This window comes from Juglans regia, chromosome 3 (genome assembly GCF_001411555.2).
Source record: "Juglans regia cultivar Chandler chromosome 3, Walnut 2.0, whole genome shotgun sequence".
NCBI classification, from domain to species: Eukaryota; Viridiplantae; Streptophyta; class Magnoliopsida; order Fagales; family Juglandaceae; genus Juglans; species Juglans regia.
In genome coordinates this window covers 10563052-10582802 of record NC_049903.1, presented here as the reverse complement: position 1 = coordinate 10582802, position 19751 = coordinate 10563052, and the positions used below count along the sequence as shown (strand labels likewise).

Genomic DNA, 19751 nt, shown 5'->3' with positions numbered 1-19751 from the left:
GAATTTGAACGAAACGCTCCCGTTTTATTTTACATGTGGATAGACGTGTACAGGATTCCCAACCCCGGGTATGAGTAGACTTTTTGTTAGACAATAAGTTCATATAGATAAATTGAGTTGAAAGTGAAAAGTTAAATAAAATATTGTTAAAATATTATTTTTATTTTAAAATTTAAAAAAGTCGAATTATTTATTATATTTGTGTGAGAATTTAGGAAAATTATAATAATGAGATAAGATGAAACACTTATTGTATCCAAATAGAGCCTTTAAGTATTTTTAGATATTTTCTTCCCTAACATCATTCAAATAAAAAATACTTTTCAATTTCAAAGTTTCAACTTTTTCTTCTAATCATTACTTAATCATTACAAAAATTTGAATAATGCTAGGTACAAGTTTTAAATATACAAATCTTGTACAAACCTTTTGTAAATATGTGGGTCTCATCAAGAAAAAGTCAATTTTTCATACTTTTTCATGGTGGTGTCTATTTTTTTTATAAAAGACCTTACGCGAGACCTGTGCATCTGAGACTTATATATATCATTTCTAAGAAAATATTTACATTTTTAAATTTTAAAATAAATATTATTTTAAAATAATATTATAGATTTATAATTTTTTTATTCAATTTTTTTATCTCTCATTTTTCAAAATTTAATAAAATATCTTAATTCAAATTATTTTAATATTATTTATAGATATGTTGAGATATTCGAAATATCTAAACTGACTCTAATTGACTGAGAAATAATTAAAAAATAAGTTTATTTGTAAATATTTTTATTTAGACACTAAACAAACTGTCACATCAATTTAAATAAAAGTTATAGTATTTTGACTATTTTTATAAATATAATGTATCTTCAGATGAGCAGTGTGATGCACGTTAGATTTGTAAGAGTAATGTTAGAGATAAAAGTCTAAAGTGTACAAGTTATATGCAGTTTTTTGAAAAACAAAGTGAGATTTATCATAGAAAATATAAATCTTAAATATGTACAAATCATTTTCCAATTCGTAGTAAATATAAAATTCATATTAAAAAATTATTTTCCCTACTGCCTTGTTAAATACACGAGTTAAGAACAGAGCACATAAAAATGCTTATTGCAATGCAGTCTTTGCAAGAAATTAAATGTCCCTCTTTGTTGCCAGCGTTTGCATTTTAAGCTTGAAAGTCATTTATGTTGTACAAGATGTCGTTGTTTAATTAGAGCCTGTTTGGAATTTGAACACTGACATTAGTTTAATTTTAAGTCCAATTTAACATTCAAATACCCAACTCTCAAATCACTAAATTCAAAATTTTTTTACACATAGGGCCCAGAATATTTTTTAACTCAATACCTTTTTACACACAAGATTCACAACTTTTTTTAACTTCTCTTAAATACATTTAAACTCATCTTAACATCTAAACACATTTAAATTCATCTTAGGTGACTTACAAAACTCACTCCACCATCTCAACTCAATATTATTCATTTAAATTTATGAGTATGAAATGATTTAATTATTGCTCTGATTTTTCTGATAATACGTTTTGAGATGTGCATATGAAAATGAAATGTCTTATTTCTACATACCAAACTTTCTAAAAATGACTCATGTTTACATACTAGCATATGTTCTCTACTTATTGAGTTGTGGATAACTTACCCCTATCTCCGTAATATGTTTCAGATAATTTTGATGCAACAACTGAGAATCAGGAATAAGGAGTACTTGCAAGTTTTGTGGATCATAGAAGACTAAGTGCCTTAGGGTACAATGACTTTTGGAGAGTTTTTTGGTAGCGTTGATATTTTATGTGGCTTTGGTATGTAAAGTAATGAATATTTCTAGTCTTTGTGGAAAAATTTATGTATATCAATGAGATACCACTGATGTGCCCTTATGTAGGAATATGAATATTTGTGTTGAACAAATAGGTTAATACGTTATGGAGACTCTGATTTATTTTTAAAAGTATTATTTAGAAATGATTTTTAGTTGATATGAGTTAACTCTCCCGACCCTCGAGGATGGGGCGTTACATATATGCTCATATCTTATATTCTACTAAGTTATTCTATTTTCAAACCAATGTAGAGTATATAATTTACATCATTTTAATAGTAAAATTTGATTTATAAAACTCAAATTTTAAAATTTATATTCTAAATCGTATTCATTTTATTAAGTGTGTTGAAATGTATGTTATTTGAGCGGCACATAAATCGGTGAAACTACAAAAACCTTGGATTTTGAACTTCGTAAAGATGCAATTTGCTTTATATGAAAGTTCAACTTCTAGGTATTCAACTTCTAAGTATTCATCTGTCATCAAGGGCAATGATATATCACTAATTATATTATAACTTAACTACTATTATATATTAAAATATTAATATTTTCTACTTTAATTCAACATTTCTGTACTTGCAACAGTTCAAAGTAAATAAAATAATAATTTTTTTATAGTTAGTTGTAAACAAATTGTAGTATAATTGTTCTTATATCATCTTCCATTCACTAGAGCTATTAGTTACCGAAACAATGTGAAAAACGAGTTCAAGTTGAGTTATAGGTTGGGATTTCAGTTTTCACCATCCTTAATAATTGATTATTTATTAATCATTTGATATTACATCAAGAATGGTGAAAATGATGATTGTTATAGAGACTATGAATAATATTTTCTTTTTTTTTTAAACAAGTTGGAGGACTTTTCTAAGTTTTTTTATTCCACCCAATAGACTACAAGGCAAGGAGGCATTGCCACTTTCAGTCTAATTTACTCTAGTTTAGGGTTAGAGTTAGTGAAGCTGTAGTTGAGGGATGTGAAAAGGTATTTTTGATGATGTAATATTAAAAAAATTATTTTTTTTAAAAGTCTACAACGTTTTTATATAGAGTTTGCACGAAACAATCTTCGAGTCTTTTCGTAAAACAAAATAAGTTACTAATAAAGCAACCAAAGTGAATTGTAAGGAAAACAGATAATAAGATTCTTACACTAATACTTAAAAATAAAAAAGCTCAATGAATGTTTTTGAAAAGTCCCTAAATCATAAATTAATCCACCCTTTTCTTCTTCTTTCTTCTATGGTAGGTAACGATCACCCTTGAATCATCATCATCATCACCATCATCATTCGTGTTGTCGAATACAAAATAGACTCCCAATTTTTTATTAAATCTATCCCCATCCAGTATTTTGCCTTCGCCTTCAAACTCAAGTGAAACTCGAATGCAATCCCCTAAATTGGTCTCACCTTGCCCCTCCAAGTAACCACGTGGAAAAAAAGACAGCCACATGACACCATCTAATTCCAATGTTATGTCATATGGGCGGTAACGACCACCGATATCATTTCGACCATTGATATATACGTTGATATGGTCAAAACAGGGCGACAAAGCATCCATTTTCAAAACAATACCGATAACCAAACCTGCTAACTTGGCTTTTTTAGGTGGAGGCATTCGGAAACACATCTCATTCTCCCTAGTTTGATGCTGAAACCATTCTGGTAACTCCCCTGCTCCAACTTTTATTAGAATTTGCATTTTTCTACAGAATCTATGTAACATAGGCAACATCATCGGTAAATTATCGATGAAGGATTTTCCACCACTACTTGCATTCTTTTGTCGAAGCCCCTCGCAATCCTCCAATCTAAGGGTTTTCAAATTGGTAAATCTAGTGATACATGCAGGGATGCTAACGAAATTGTTTCCTGATAGATCCAAATATTTTAGCGTGAAAATGCAATGAAGACTCTCGAGGAAATCAACTTTAGCTAGCTCACAGTAAGTGATCTCCAAGCCAATCAAAGCTGGAAACCCATTAGAGAGCACCGTAGCTTCAGTTTTGTTACTCTGCAACAAAGCTAGCCAGCCCGAACTTGTTGATGACGAAGACGATGACGACGAAGAAATTGGAAACCTTCCAAGGTTTGTGCAATCCCGAAGAGAAAGATACTGGAGACATGGCAACTTAGAAATGCTTCTAGGGAGATCTCTAAGCTTCTTGCAATCACATATATCTATCCTTTCAAGCCCAATGAGATATTTAACTGACGAAGGCAGTTCTTGAAAGGGAGTGGAATGAAAATAAATTTGCTTTAAACGAGGAATTTCTCCCACAACATTTGGAAATTTCTCCATACTTGAGCAGCCCACACCAAGTCGTAGGGATTCAAGAAGTGGCAACTTCAGGTTAGGAAGACGTCGGAGTTTAGAGCAATACCACACATCCAAATGACGCAGTTTGTTTAGAAATCCAACAGATTGATGAACCTCAACTAAATTGTCACAACGACTAAAATCCAATCTCTCAAGATTTGCCATCGCTGAGACATCAGGGGTGCACGTCAAGTATTCACAGTAAGAAAATTTTAATTTTCTCAAATTCTCACAAACCTGGAAAAAAAAAGGTGAAAGGACCAATATTGCGTCAGCTTCCAAGAATTACCCATATAATTTCATTTTTACAAGTATATTTTTTTAAAAGAAAAATTCATCTAGACATCTGAATTCTTATTTTAAAATCCAGAAAAAGAAATAAGATAATTTAGATCATAACTTTACCTTTATTCCTTCGAATTGCATGATTTTACTTTTATTCATGTTGAGAGTAACAAGTTTATGAGGATGAAAATTGGACGGCAGAGATGGTGACGGGTATCCAGCCCAATCAAGCAATCTTAGCTCATTAGATAAACTTTTAGGACCCTCTGAAAAGTGTGCATGACGGATTGTAAGAAGTCTAAGCCTTTTCATTTTTGTAAAGGCTCCAGGATTCAACAAAATATCTTTTTGTCCGAACAAATCTAGCTTTATGCCTTGAATTGTATTAGTTCCCTAGTAAATCATAGAACAAATATTAGGACTCAATTGATTGAAGAAAAATGATAAAATGGTTTGTGTGTGTGTGTGTATAGATATATATTCTATTAGGTTTTGCCTAGAAAAACAAATTATGTCGCTAGCTCTTACCGTATCTTCCATAAGAACATGGAGAATATCCTCATGAGACCATAATCGGCTACGCTCTCCTGGCTCGTTGGGAGATTCTTGATGAACAATATTCCTACCCATCAATTGTATCAAGTCATGCATCTGCAATTCATTTTTGTATCCAACATGCACCACCAAAGATCTTTCAATGAGAACTTGTATTCCAATTATTGGATCAAAATCGCTTGCTTCCAAAATTGTTGCTACGTAATCTTTGTCTTCTCCGTTAAAGAAACACGCAATATCAAGGAAAATAGCCTTCTCATTGTCTTCCAGTGCATCAAAGCTTATTTTAAGTATTTCATAGATCTCTTTATGAAGACTTCTTTGCAATTTACATATTGTGCTTTCCCATTCAGCTTTGCTTCTACGATATAGGAGAGATCCCAACACCACTAGAACCAAGGGAAGGCCGTTGGCGTACTGAACCACACGATCCATGAGCTTCTCATACCCTTTTTCAGGATAAGATTTCTTGAATGCATGCCAACTAAGAAGTTGAAGAGCATCAGCATGACTTAATCCTTGGACCTCGTAATTTCTTTCTACCCCATGGGTATCTAGAACATGTTGATCTCTAGTTGTAATAATGATTCTACTTCCTGGACCAAACCAATTCTTATCTCCTGCTAATTTCTCAAGTTGTTCCAACTTATTGACATCATCAAGAACTCAAGTTGTAATGTAGCAAAAACTGAAAGCGTACTCATTGTTCAAATGCCAACCGGACAAATCGGCTGCCCTTTTGAGAGCCACCTTCCACCTCGACACCCTCTGCATATCATCCTTGAATTTCTTTTCATGCATATCCATCACTTCTCCGAACTGTTTCCGCACATCTGAAGGATCCACATCGTAGAAAATGGGTCCAACCATTTGGCCAATTGATTTCCGACACTCGAGAATCTTGACGAGTTCATCTAAGCACCACGTGGAAGTGGCATAGTTCTTAGAGAAGACGATGATGGAAATCTTAGATTGTTCGATGGCTTCCAAAAGTACTGGGGAGATTTCGTCTCCCTTCTGAAGATCCACGTCATCTCTGAAGGTTTTTATCCCCTTTATAACGAGAGCGTTATATAGATGACCGGTAAAAGTATTGCGTGTATCTTCCCCTCTGAAACTCAGAAACACGTCATGATTCCATTTAGGGGAAGAAGAGGAGGAGACATTCGGGATGGCCATGGAAGAGATTGAAACCTTGGTAGCTTCCTTGAAGGAAGAAGGGTCAGGAGTTATTGAGTGCAGAGAGACTTGCGAGTAGAGAGCTTTATACCAAGGAGACTTTTGAATTCGTAAGTCATCTCAATTCATTTTAACTCATCTCATTACTATTCAACAATTTTAACTCATAAATCTTATTATTATTCACAATTTATCTTATTATTATTCACAATTCATTTCAACTCATCTCAGCTCATCTCAAGTCATCTATTTTTTTACTAACTATAATAAAGAAGTGGATCAATATCGTTTGAGTGGGTCACTGTGCAATTAAACTCTCATGAAATTTCTTCTTCTTTGTCAGAAAAAGGTCGGCATTACGCGTCGCTTTGAAGAAAAACTTGACCTCGGTCTTTATCTCTCCCATCTCTGTTTTTCGCCGAAGGATCCAACAAAGCTCACAACACTTTATTTGCTTTTTCTTTTTATATCTTTTTCTCCCTTAAATCTTTTGGTACATTTCTTTATTGAGTACCTTTCTTTACATTTCTTTTAATTTTTATCTGAAAGAGACAGTCAAACCTGCACTTATCTCGAGTTGGAGTTTATGTTTTGGAATAATTCATTTCCTCAGGCGCCAATATCTTATAAATAATAGTAAGATAATAATAAATAATATGTAAATAATAGTAAAGTCGTTGATAATAGTGAGAACAATTGTATTCAAATAATATGCTAGAGCACTCCCAATGATTTATATATTCTATTCTTTACAATATATCACAAGAATTTAATTTTTCTATTTTATATACTGACTTTATAATATATTATATATCAATTTATCTATTTTTGCTTTACATCATTTAAATTTTATATTATTTAATAGTTTGTTGGAAAAAAAATTATAAAGAGAGAAATTATTGTGGGTGACAAAGTACATGAAAAGAGAAAAAATAAATAAAATACTTTTATATTCGCATATAGTTCACGCAACATGTAGCTGAACACTATAGCATAATGGAAAATAGATTTGAAAATACATGATCTGTTGGAGGCATTTTTGAACTATTTTTCTTCAAATTTTACATAACCAATTGGGAGTGCTCTAAGAACTTTATTTCCTCTACCTCTTAAAATATTTACGATATTATTCTTATAAACATATAGATCTATATGGTTTCTTTCATATGTGGGAAGCTGTTAACATGTACAGCATTATTCTGATATTCTAAAAGTGTAAGTAGTCTCTCACCTTCATTAATGATACATGGTGCTTCCAATTCCAATTACTTTTGAACCACCCTTTAATATAAAGAGTCTAATTGATCTTGGTATTAAGGCTGCTGAGTTGCCTTGTAACATCATTGATAATGTTTATCAACATGTTTTTTTATTTTTTTATTTTTTATAAGATATAAATTTCATTAATAAAAAGAGTTTATATATATTTATCAAGCCAAACAGTTTGAGAAATAAAATCTAGACAACACTCATAACAGAATCCAAAAAACAATCAAGGTGGGTATATGAGTGACATATACAAGGGCTACGTGAAATGATCATTAGGTCTAGTTTGTTTTTACAGATGAAATGAGATAGATTGGGTTAAAAGTTAAATAAAATATCGTTACAATATTTATAAGAAGAATATGGTTTATGGGTAATGATACCCCTACGTTTTATTTACTACCGCTCTACTACCCACATTTCTTTTTTAACTTCTTTCTGCCTCTTGCTCTCTCAAAATCAAATAGCTGTCAGAAACGCTCAAGAGTCAAGACCCCATCTCCACTTGCCGCGCTCGCTCAAAACTCTCCCCTTTGTACCCAGAAGTTGTTGTTAAGATTGGGCAACTACAAACTCAAATCATCCACCCAAAAGACACCCATGGAGAAATACTATAGCACAAGCCCCAAATGGAACTTTCCCGTCAAAAATTATCTTTGAACTGGTATACTTTTGACTATTCATCTTTGAATTCATTTTCTTCAAAACCTCCTATAAAAAAAAATTATCTTTTGTTTGCTCATTCATGATTTTTCCCAGTACATACTAAGAAAACAAATGAATCGGAATCATCATCTCAAGATTATTCTGGGTCTTTAATGAATGAGTCTCAAAGAAATTGACCACCACTTCGTGGCAGAGCATTTCTTTCAAGCTCTAAGAACTTTCTAAGTTTTTGTTTGCAAGGGTGTAAATATAATAATATTATTGCATGAAGTTCACATTCCCTTGAAAGGGTTTTTCGGCTAAAGTTGGATATAGACAAAGGAGCTCGAGCTGCAACTCGGATACCTTCTTAGATTCGAAAGTTGCAATTTGGGCGCAGAAGGTAGAGTTCTGAGCGTAGCGTGTGTGGCTTTTGGGTGCCAAGGGGAGACGAGTCTGAGACTCTGAGCCTTTCTGACGGTTTTTAATCACAGAATGCAAAAGGTCGAAGAAAACGTAGAAATAGAAAGCCACGTGGGTTGAGTAGTAGAGCGGTACTAGTAAAAATGTAAGCGTATCATTTTCCATGGTTTATATGGTTTCTTTCATCTGTGGGAAGCTGTTAAACATGTACAGCATTATATCTAGTCATTTTTTTTTACTTATCCCTTTTGAGAGTGTATTCTGATATTCTGAAAGTGTAAGTAGTTTCTCACCTTCATTAATGATGCATAGTGCTTCCAATTCCAATTACTTAATTTTGAACCACCCTTTAATATAAGGAGTGTTGCCTTGTAACATCATTGATAATGTTTATCAACATTTTTTTCTTCTTTTTATAGGAAATCTGAGATTTCATTAATAAAAAAAATTTATAGATATTTATTAAGTTAAACAGTTTGAGAAATAAAGTCTAGACAACACTCATAACAGAACCCAAAAAACAATCACGGTGGGTATATGAGTGACATATACCACTCATATATACAAGGACTATGTGGAATGACTCTCAAGCTTAATTTATTTTTACAGATGAAATGAAATGAATTGAGTTAAAAGTTAAAAATTAAAAATTAAATAAAATATCATTACAATATATTTTATTTTTACCACACATCATATTTATTTTAATTTTTTTAATTTTATTTTTCTTAAATTAATTGTATTATTTTATTTATTATCTATATATTATATATTTAATAAGAGAAAAAATAAAAAATTATGTATAATATGTGGTTTGTGACAAAGATGAGTAGAATTTGGCACTGTCACGTGTAACCAAAGAAGATGCTACTTTCAAACTGATCAGCAAATTTCTTCTTCTTTGTCAGAAAAAAGGTATGCATAACGCGTCGCTACGAAGAAAAACTTGTCCTTGGTCATTTATCTCTCCCATCTCTCTGCCTTTCGCCGAAGGTTCCAACAAACTTGTCCTACCTCTTTAATATTTACAATATTCTTCTTATAAACATATAGATTGTATTATAAAAATATAAAATACAAAATTATTTGAGTTTATTCAAAGCCTTAAACAAGTCGATTCCAACCGAAATATATAAAAATTTCGATCCTAAAAAAAATATATATATATATATATACACACAAAAGACTTCTTTATATAGACAATTCGAAACGAACTCAAGATTTATTAGGAAGTTAAGTATGGGCGACGTTAAAAATAAGGTTATGTGATATATGAAATCTTATATTATTTGAAAAGAAAAAGTTATTATTTTTTATAATATTTTAATGGAACTTCAATTATATCAGTGATAAGTTTTTTTAAAGTAAAAGTCGTGTGTCTTGAGCTTTTCATTGGGTGTTACACTATATACATGACTTAAATGTTAAAATTTAATTTATAAGACTTAGATTTTAAAATTTTTTTTCAAATTAAATTATGTCACGTGAGAATCTGGAGAACTTAAAATATTAACTTCCCACTTCCGCAACATCTTATCTTCTTCCAGCTTTTATGTAGAGTTCATTAAAGTAGTAATTGAAGATAAATGAACATTATTGAAAAAATAACAGTTAATCTTCATACCCATGTTCTTGGATGATACATAAACAAGTCCATAATCAAGTAAAAAACACAACTAAAAATAAAATAAAACTAAAAAATCATTTTTTTTTTCTTGCACACCCATGGGACGATGGAAATAAGGACATTTCATGGTGTCAATTTGGCTATTTTGCATACATATAATGATACCCTTTAACATTCTTTCACAAAATTCAACCACTTCCTTAGGAAATTGATTTGGCAATTAGTTCTGTATCCATTATTGTGGACCCAATAGATAACGGTGTAGGACGTTGATCGCAGAACTAATTGGAACCAAGTGTTTGCTGTAAATTCTAAACGTATAGTAGCTCTTAGGAATACCATTTTGATAGTTTCCATTGATCAATCTGTGTGATTGCACACTCTAACAGTTAAAATTGTCTTTCTTTCCTCATGTTTCATGAAATAAATATATAATTGAAGAAACCAATTAAGTGACTGCTAATTATAATCGTCATCATCATCTTTTTCATCAATCCACTGAACAATTATTGGAGGAACTTTTGTTGTGGGTCATCTTTGGAAAACAAGGCAGCCATCCACTCAAAATGAAAACTCATCCCTGCCGACGCATCGTGTATATGTACAAGAAGTATCCTTTCTATGGTACATGATCAATCAATGCGAATGCATTAGCCGCCCTAGCTGTATGTTCCTTATGCTGTTATGCATGTCATCTTGGCCCCCATTCAATTGTGGTTGGAGAGGATCTTTCGGAATCCCCAGACATCATGTAATGGGTTGGGTCCCTTTAATCGACACGTTACGTGATGATTCCACTCCCTTACAAATTAACTGACTGGCCTACTTCTTAGGCAGCCATTGTTTTCATTGCTTCCTCGGCCTCTTGTGTTAGGCCATCACTTTCCAAGCCGTTTATATGTCAATTAGTTACTCTTAATCCCACCCCACTTTTAGCGCGCTGTATCTTTGTACAAACTAGTGATGAAGATGATCTTGATAGGTTTGAATGCGCTAGTTTTTGAGCTAATCGGAGTGCACCATTAATGATGAAGTTGTTGAAAAATTGATGGCCATGGTGCTCTATCTCTCGAATCAGCTTGAAATTGTGATGAGGCATGGTCATGGTTAATGTTAAGAAGTACTTAGGAATTGCAATGGAGTGTTAACAAGTGGAAATTCCAACTAATGGTGATCTGAGTGGACCTACCTGAAAAGCTAATCACCCAACTTATCAAATCAAATGACAAGGGCCCTCATCTAAATTATAATTACAAAATCTCCCAATACCTATCATCAATATCTATTTTTAAGTAGGAGTTGCCACACATTATCAGGCCAAAGCTTTTGCTTTATCTCGTATGAGCTTTGGTTTTCGACAGAGAACTGCTTCCATAAAATTTATACAGAGTACTTGGTGTGGTATTATAAGGTATGGGGCCAATTTGGTTTCTGGTTTTGTATCTTCTTTTAGCAACACCACCTTCAGTTCTTGCGGAGCTTCATCAAGGCATGTATATATACGTCTCTCTTTTTATTTCAGGCAATTCTACAAAAGAAGGGGTTTCCTTTTATTCTCTGTTTATCATTGTTCAGGCTGTTTTCTTGCTGTTTTTCGGGCTTCTGTGTATTTGTAAATCTCAGGCTTTCACCGGTCCATGGAAAACTGAATATGTGTGATTTATTTGCAAAAACCACAACGTAATTCATTGTGTAAATTAAGTTAAAATGATATCTCGAAGTTGTTGTTCTAAGTAATCTCTCTCTCTCTCTCTCTCTCTCTCTCTCTCTCTCTGTGTTTGTGGAGCATATACATGCGGGAAATGAAGATCTATATGTATGTTTGTAGCGTAAATGATAGAATTCCATACAGTTTAAAAGTCTCGTTTATAAAAATTATGCAGAAACTGAGCTGAGCCACAAGCAGCCGGCCGTTCGGCTTGAAATTCATCATGCTAGAGGACATGGCAGCTCTTCTTTCAACGCTACACATCCTTTATCCCTCTCTGACTTACTCTCGCGCGATGAGGAACGTGTCATGGCTCTCCAATCCAGACTAGTTGTAAGCAAGGACGCAGGAGGCACGACTTCTGCCTCGTCCTCCAAGGAAGATCCAGCAGGACAAAAATCCATCAACATCCCTTTGAAGGCAGGCCTGTCGATTGGTTCAGGCAATTACTTACTGAAAATAGGCCTTGGCACCCCAGCCAAATACTACACCTTGCTTCTCGACACGGGCAGCTCCTTCTCCTGGCTCCAGTGCCAGCCTTGTTCTGTTTACTGCCATAACCAGGTAGACCCCCTCTTTGATCCCTCACAATCCAAGACTTACAAAAAGATCACATGCGGCACCTCTCAGTGCTCTTTGCTCACGGAAGCCACCCTCAACAAGCCCTTCTGTTCTGCTTCTTCTAATACTTGTATCTACACGGCAAGCTACGGCGATAGTTCCTATTCGATAGGTTATTTGAGTCAAGACTTGCTTACCTTAGCTCCATCTCAGACACTGCCCCTTTTCTTTTATGGTTGTGGACAAGACAACCAGGGATTGTTCGGAAGAACCGATGGTATAGTGGGCTTAGCCCGTGACAAGCTCTCCTTGTTGGGTCAACTGTCTTCAAAATACGGCTATGCCTTCTCCTACTGTCTCCCTGAAGCTTTTACTGCATCTACCGGAGTGGGTTTCTTGTCCCTTGGAGAATCTTCTTTGGCAGCATCTCCGCCGTACAAGTTCACTCCCATGTTGACGGATTCTAAAAACCCAAGTTTATACTTCCTGAGGTTGGCAGCCATAACTGTTGCAGGTGTGCCGCTGAGAGTTGGTGCTGTCCAGTACAGGGTTTCTACCATTATAGATTCTGGAACTGTCATAACGCGCCTGCCTACAGCCGTATATACTGCACTGCAGCAAGCCTTCGTAAGTATCATGTCCAAAAGGTACGCGCAAGCGCCAGCTTTTTCCATATTGGATACTTGTTTCAAGGGGAGTCTCAAAAGCTTGTCTTCGGTGCCCCAAATTCAATTCATATTCCAAGGAGGAGCTGACCTCACACTTAAACCTTCCAATATCCTCATAGAAGCTGACAAAGGCATTGCATGCCTGGCCTTTGCAGGTAGTTCCCAAATTGCCATTATTGGGAATCATCAGCAGCAGACGTTTAGGGTAGCCTACGATGTCACCAGGTCCAGAATTGGTTTCGCTGCTGGTGGATGCCATTGATGAGTAATGACTTTGTTATGATGACTATATGTTGATAAGATGGTACTGAATATATACGAGGAAAAAAATAATAATCTCTCGTATTTCTAAGACATATAAAGGTATTGGCAAATAAAGCTTGGCCTGCATGGATGGCTTGTATTGCTCAATTGTACATGTGAAATGATTATTGGATGTTGTGAAATTTGTAGTAAAATTACTTTCAACTAGTCATTGTACACTTGAATTGCAATATATCATACAATCTTCAGTTTTTCTTGTCATTTACAGTTGAATTACAATATATCCTAGCTAGAATCTGCAGGATTTGTTTCTCACTTGCAAATTATAGCATGCAATGCAGATGGAGTTTCTTTTATTGGTTTGCTGAGAAAGTATTTCAATTTCTTATACCCTCTCTTGCAACTGCTGACCATAAACTGCTAATTACACATGGAATCCAATGCACTTAAAACAGCTGACCGATCTCACCTGCTTTTGAAATTGTTGATGTAGCTCAAATCCAATGGCACTTAAAACCAAACTTCCGCCGGTGGAAGATGTCAGATAATTCCTTGGAAATCCTACAAAATCAGTTCGTTCATTTTCCTCTGTCAGATGGTTGGAACTTCATCTGGGTTGGGATCCTATTGGCAATTCCAATAGAGATCAGATTACTGAAAGAACAAGGTTGTTTCTTTTATTCATATAAGACTATTGAAAAACAAAGAAGCAGATAATACATATTCAAAATAAATTTACTTATTTACAGAATATCGTTCAAAATTCCTCCTTTTCATCAGATCCAGGATGTGTTATTGGTTCCTATGGATAACTGTAAAATTGAAGCATCAGACTCCACGGATTTGCAAGAAGGCTGTGTCCGCACTACATCAACACAGAAAGCTGCCTCTGTACAGAAATAACCAATTCCCACTCACGGAAAGCTCTAGAATCTGTTATGCACAATAGAAAATTGATGAGCTGTACAGTGGAGATTTAATCTTGTATTCATTTCTTATAAATCGTGTATGTACTGTTGGCTATAAATAGCTCACTGCTGGAGCTCTATTGTATTGAGGAAAAGACAAATACGAAATGCAATCTTGAAATTCTGATTCTTCTCTTTGACATTCTGTCATGCACTTTCCGTGCAACCTTCTTTACTTCATTAAGTGTGTCAATTTATGCACTGCCCTCGTGTCCCTCATTGGCAAGCTGTCAAGCGTATCTTACGCTACCTTCGCCTTACATCTCACTTTGGCCTTCACTTTTCATCATCTTCTTCCTTTGAACTCACTGCCTTCTCGGATGCTGACTGGGCGGGGTGTCCAGATGACCGCAAGTCAACTGGTGGTTTTTGCGTATATTTTGGCTCACACTTAATTTCCTGGGGCTCCAAAAAGCAGCCCACTATAGCTCGTTCTTCAACCGAGGCTGAATACAAAGCTGTGGCTAACACCACCTGTGAAATTCTTTGGATTCAGTCCCTGTTAAAAGAATTAGCCATTCCCTTAATTGATCCACCAACCCTGTGGTGTGACAATTTAGGTGCCACTTATTTGTCAGTAAATCCTGTTTTACATTCAAGAACTAAACATGTTGAACTTGATTTTCATTTTGTAAGAGAGAGAGTTGCTGCTAAGACACTTAGAGTTGCATTTGTTTCAAGCAAGGATCAAGTGGCTGACATCCTCACTAAGCCACTATCTTCAAGTCGATTCAACCTGCTCCGCTCATCCTTGACTATCTTCCCCGTGCCGCTAGAATCGAGGGGGACAATTGAAGCATCAGACTCCACGGATTTGCAAGAAGGCTGTGTCCGCACTACATCAACACAGAAAGCTGCCTCTGTACAGAAATAACCAATTCCCACTCACGGAAAGCTCTAGAATCTGTTATGCACAATAGAAAATTGATGAGCTGTACAGTGGAGATTTAATCTTGTATTCATTTCTTATAAATCGTGTATGTACTGTTGGCTATAAATAGCTCACTGCTGGAGCTCTATTGTATTGAGGAAAAGACAAATACGAAATGCAATCTTGAAATTCTGATTCTTCTCTTTGACATTCTGTCATGCACTTTCCGTGCAACCTTCTTTACTTCATTATGTAACAATAAGATTTTCATTCAAAAATACGTTTTTCGAGTTGTTTCATGGATTTTGGAACCAGAACAGAGGAATGCACCAAGATTTTTTAGTCAGAAGATGACAACGGGTCTTGAGATTTTTTTCAAAGTATTGTACTGAAGATGGAAAAGAAATCCATAGCTCACATGTCAGGATAACCTTAATAACTATACTTTTATTCCAAGTGTGAACGTTAGATCCTTTCTGGGTCGTCCATCTTTGACCGATAATTCATTGTCGTCCATAGCCACCTTTGACTAACCTGCTCCAGTCACTGAATCACGAAACTAGAGGCCGTATGAGACTTTCTACCTTTTTCTTAAACACTTATGCCTGCAAGTGCTGCAATATCTTCAATGATTACATGAAAGATTCAGTGCTCTACATATGTTTCAAAGTCATAACAGAGTTGGTCGAGCACTGCAGAAGTTAGTGGAGCGTAGGCTGGAGGTGAGGAAGAGGAAATTTAACTAGAAAGGTTTTCCAATTCCCCCCCCCCCTCACATTCTTGGACTTTGGAATTTCAGTGAGAAACGATGAGAAACAAAGCAAAACAAACACAAAGAAAATCAATTATACGACACACAATTAACTAGAAGATTTTATTATACTGAATAATTACAAAATACACTTTTGATCGAAATCTTCCATAACACTCAAAACCTACTAAACTGTTTATTAAGTACATATTTATAATGTCACACGATAAAAATCTTAATTTTTACTTTTCTGCATTATTCGCTCGAGCGTGCCTCGAACAAACTCTCTATTCTACACTCACTCGAGCGACCTATAAAGTGAACTTTTTACTTGGTGTTTTTGCTAATTGTAAATAGTGCCAAAATTTTTTTGCCTAAGCCGAAGCAAACATGGCCCACACCTCGATGAAAATTTGCCACAAAATTATAATGCATTTTTTTCAAGTCGTATCATCAGATTGGGCGGACACACTAACAAAATAAAGCTCCACAAACCAAACATTAAGCAAACTTATCAAAGACAGGCTTCCATCTTATTCAAAAGGTATGCTGATCATCTTTGGGGTATACTCCAGTGAAGTTAGTGAACTATACCTATACCGCATATGCTTGGCTACTTAAGGTTCTGAGAAAACATGGTCTCCTTGAAATCCGGGTTGGAGGCGAAGGTTGTTTCAAGCAACATGGAGCACTGAGCATTAAGTAATGTGGAAGAGAGCCTTACTATATATATTTATTATAGCAGAGGCACAGGTAAAGGTGGATAGCACACTCACCAGTCACCGATCATTTTTTATTCAAAGATGCTACCTAATCCTCTTTTTGAATTAAACAGACAAGAACAAGCCATCTCTACTAAAATTATCCAAATATCCACGTGTATTCACGAAAATATTCACCAATCCACTTGAACAAATTTTTTAGATCTCAATATTGTAATTATTTAAACAAATAAACATGTAAAATAAATAAATAAATTGTTTGACACAACAATTGGTAATGAAGGAAAATCATGTAAAGAACTTTTTAAAGATAAAACCGTACGGAAGAGTTAAATTTAAAAAAAATCAATTTTATTATTTAAAAATTAAATTACAAATAAAGTTCAATTACAAAACCTTTATCAATTAACATTCTTACTTGACTAGAAAAATGATCCATTGGTCTTTTACCGCAATAGCAGCTAGAATCTCTGACGATCTTCAAATATTGACTTTTCTCCTGAACTCCAGTAAGTGAAACTCGACCAATCAATTCTCCAACATAGAGCATAATCACATTCTTTGAGAGAAATAATATGAAAATTCTTCAAGAAATTTTCTCACCAAAATATGCACTGTAAAGTGCTCTAAAAAATATCTGGATCTGAATCCTTACAGATCCTAATCAGTATGATCCCTTAAATAAACAATATAAAAGCAGTTTTAGTTTCAGTAGAACTTTGTTGACAGTCGTGAAGGCGTCTCCTGACGGAATGCTGACATTTCACAATAGCTCTTCACTATAGTAACTGATTTCAGTTCAACCTCTTCTTTGTATAAGTGCAGATTCCTTGATACTCGATTTTCACACTTAGCTTATGTAAACAACATCTAATGCCTCTTAAATAAACTTAATATTGTTATAGAAAAAGTCAATAAATAATTTACATTCATCCAAAATTACCAACTTAATGATAGGATAAACTCTATCATTTTATTTACCTAATTCTATCCAAACTTATCAACTTAGTCACCTAGTCCTAGCTAAACTTTTACATCTACATCCACTCACTCATCTCCTCTTCTTGGTGTATTTTGTTCCCAATTCATAAACAGCTCTAAAGTTCAAGCACTAAGGCTACGTTTAGATGTTAAACTGAGTTGAGTTGAGTTGAGTTTAGATGATAAAATATTGTTAGAATATTATTTTTTAATATTATTATTATTTTGAGATTTGAAAAAATTGAATTATTTATTATATTTTATATTAGAATTTAAAAAAATTATAATAATGAGTTAAGATGAGTTAAGGTGAGTTTGGTAACCAAACGTACCCTAAATGAGAGCCAACCATTAGGGGAGTCTCTAAAATCTTGTAGTTTTGAAGTTCTATGTTAATCTGTTAGGAAAAAAAAATGTATTACATCTAAGGCATGTTAAAAAGTGTTTTTTTAGAGTGGAGTGTAATGCCAGCTTGTTCTAAGATCAAGAATGGCTGAAAACTCCTAATATATGCCTCAGAGCCTTGAGTCTGTCTTTTACCCTCCCAAAGAGTCTCGTCCCTCATTTCTCTATAAATATGGGAGCACTGTACACCTTTGTAAGCATTTCTCAGTCTCCTTTTAATTAGCAAGTTGATTTGGGATTTAATTTTTGGTGTCTGGGCATCAATTTCTGCACAGAAAATCATTGGTAAGAAGTTAATACTTCCATGGCATTTATAGATACAGGTTTTTTCGTCTTAGTTTTCCCAACATGCAGGGAAGTTCATATGATGTTCCTGGTTCCCAACATAATTTTCTCAGATTCAAGACTTCATGTTACGGATTCAGAACTACGATCTCTGTTCCTATTTTCCACATTTCTAAGCATGCCCAGTCACTAAGTCCTTTCATGTATCTACCTGTTTCCCTCGATCCAGTTGCTTAGTTATACAGGGTTCTACCCTTTAAAATGGGATGCATATCTTCAAAATTCGTGGCCAGGTCAATCCTTCTTTCTTGCGACTCCAATGAAGGGCAAAACCCGAGTTTGAAGAGGACAGCCATTGGCGTTCCAGAGCTGGAGGAATTAAACTTCTCCTGTAATGGAGGCGACAACTATCTTGCTCTTGTCCGCGCTGCTAACATGGTACCCAACAAACTCCATTCTCGGGATTCCAATTCAAACTCATGTTCCAAACCGGATATTGGACCTGCTAGAACTGAGACTATGAACACCCGGGAGATTATGGCAAGTCTAGATCAAAGAGTGGTAATACATGCAAAACCAGCCCCAGAAGTAGTCGAATCCATTGATATTGATCTTGCTGCGAGGCGGTCTAAAAGTTGTCATTGGTTTCCAGAGCATGGAGTGTCTTCCATTGCCATGGAGATTCCTGATGATATGAAAGAAGATAAATCTTATTGGAGTTACAAGGGTATGGCCCGCAGCAGGAGTGTGGAGGAGTATGAAGCAATGCTAGAAACTATAGGGTCTGGTGTGCAGCAAAGAGGGCTCGATGGCAAGGATTACAGTTCAGGCATCAACACGCAGTTTCTTGGTTCCAAGACTTCATTGAATATGTCTCACCATGCTGAGGGTAAAGAAGAGTCTAGTTTGCAGGAAATGAAACAATCATTCTTACAGGATGAAGCTTTGGTGCATGAGAACACTACTCAGAATTTCTTGAGATCAGAAACAGAAACCAAGGAGGTAATGCAAAGTTCTAACTGCTCCAGTTCAAGTCCAGGTCAAGAAAACCAAGAAGTGATCCCAAGTTCTCATAGCATCTCTGAGAAGGGATTGAAAAGAAAGGCTCTTGCCAAGGGGCTAGAATTACTGAGAATCCCTCTAACCTTTGAATTCCCAGCAAATTTAAGTCCTACGGAATGGCTGCATGTTGGGGGTCAAGTCTCCTCACCTGCATCCTATATCACCCCAAAGTTTGTTAGCTATTCTTTACCAATTCATGGGAATAGAAGTGAATGCAATGAGGACTTCATCTTCAATCCAGAATTGGTGGCTACCTATGAGCAATGCATGCCCCTACTTGAAGCAGAAGAAGAAAGCCTTCTCAAGCAAATTGTGGAGAGTTCAGATGAAGACTGTACCAAAGATGAGT

General features: G+C 35.0%; 3 protein-coding genes across 3 annotated transcripts; 1 reads left to right on the top strand and 2 right to left on the bottom strand.

Annotated features, from left to right (window-relative positions):
- Window positions 1-2975: 2975 nt before the first annotated feature.
- On the bottom strand, window positions 2976-5681 carry LOC109016251 (disease resistance protein RPV1-like). The gene is made up of 3 exons (XM_035688313.1): window positions 4990-5681; window positions 4582-4854; window positions 2976-4413 (listed from the first exon to the last, which is right to left on the bottom strand). The coding sequence occupies exons 1-3, from the start codon at window positions 5449-5451 to the stop codon at window positions 3064-3066; spliced, it is 2085 nt and encodes a 694-aa protein (XP_035544206.1). The 5' UTR covers window positions 5452-5681; the 3' UTR covers window positions 2976-3063.
- LOC108996502 (TMV resistance protein N-like) lies at window positions 5661-6256 on the bottom strand. Its single transcript, XM_018972433.2, has one exon. The coding sequence runs from the start codon at window positions 6193-6195 to the stop codon at window positions 5683-5685; it is 513 nt and encodes a 170-aa protein (XP_018827978.1). The 5' UTR covers window positions 6196-6256; the 3' UTR covers window positions 5661-5682.
- Window positions 6257-11211: 4955 nt separating this feature from the next.
- LOC108996515 (aspartyl protease family protein At5g10770-like) lies at window positions 11212-13618 on the top strand. Its single transcript, XM_018972447.2, has 2 exons — window positions 11212-11645; window positions 12040-13618. The coding sequence occupies exons 1-2, from the start codon at window positions 11570-11572 to the stop codon at window positions 13353-13355; spliced, it is 1392 nt and encodes a 463-aa protein (XP_018827992.1). The 5' UTR covers window positions 11212-11569; the 3' UTR covers window positions 13356-13618.
- The last annotated feature ends 6133 nt before the right edge of the window (window positions 13619-19751 follow it).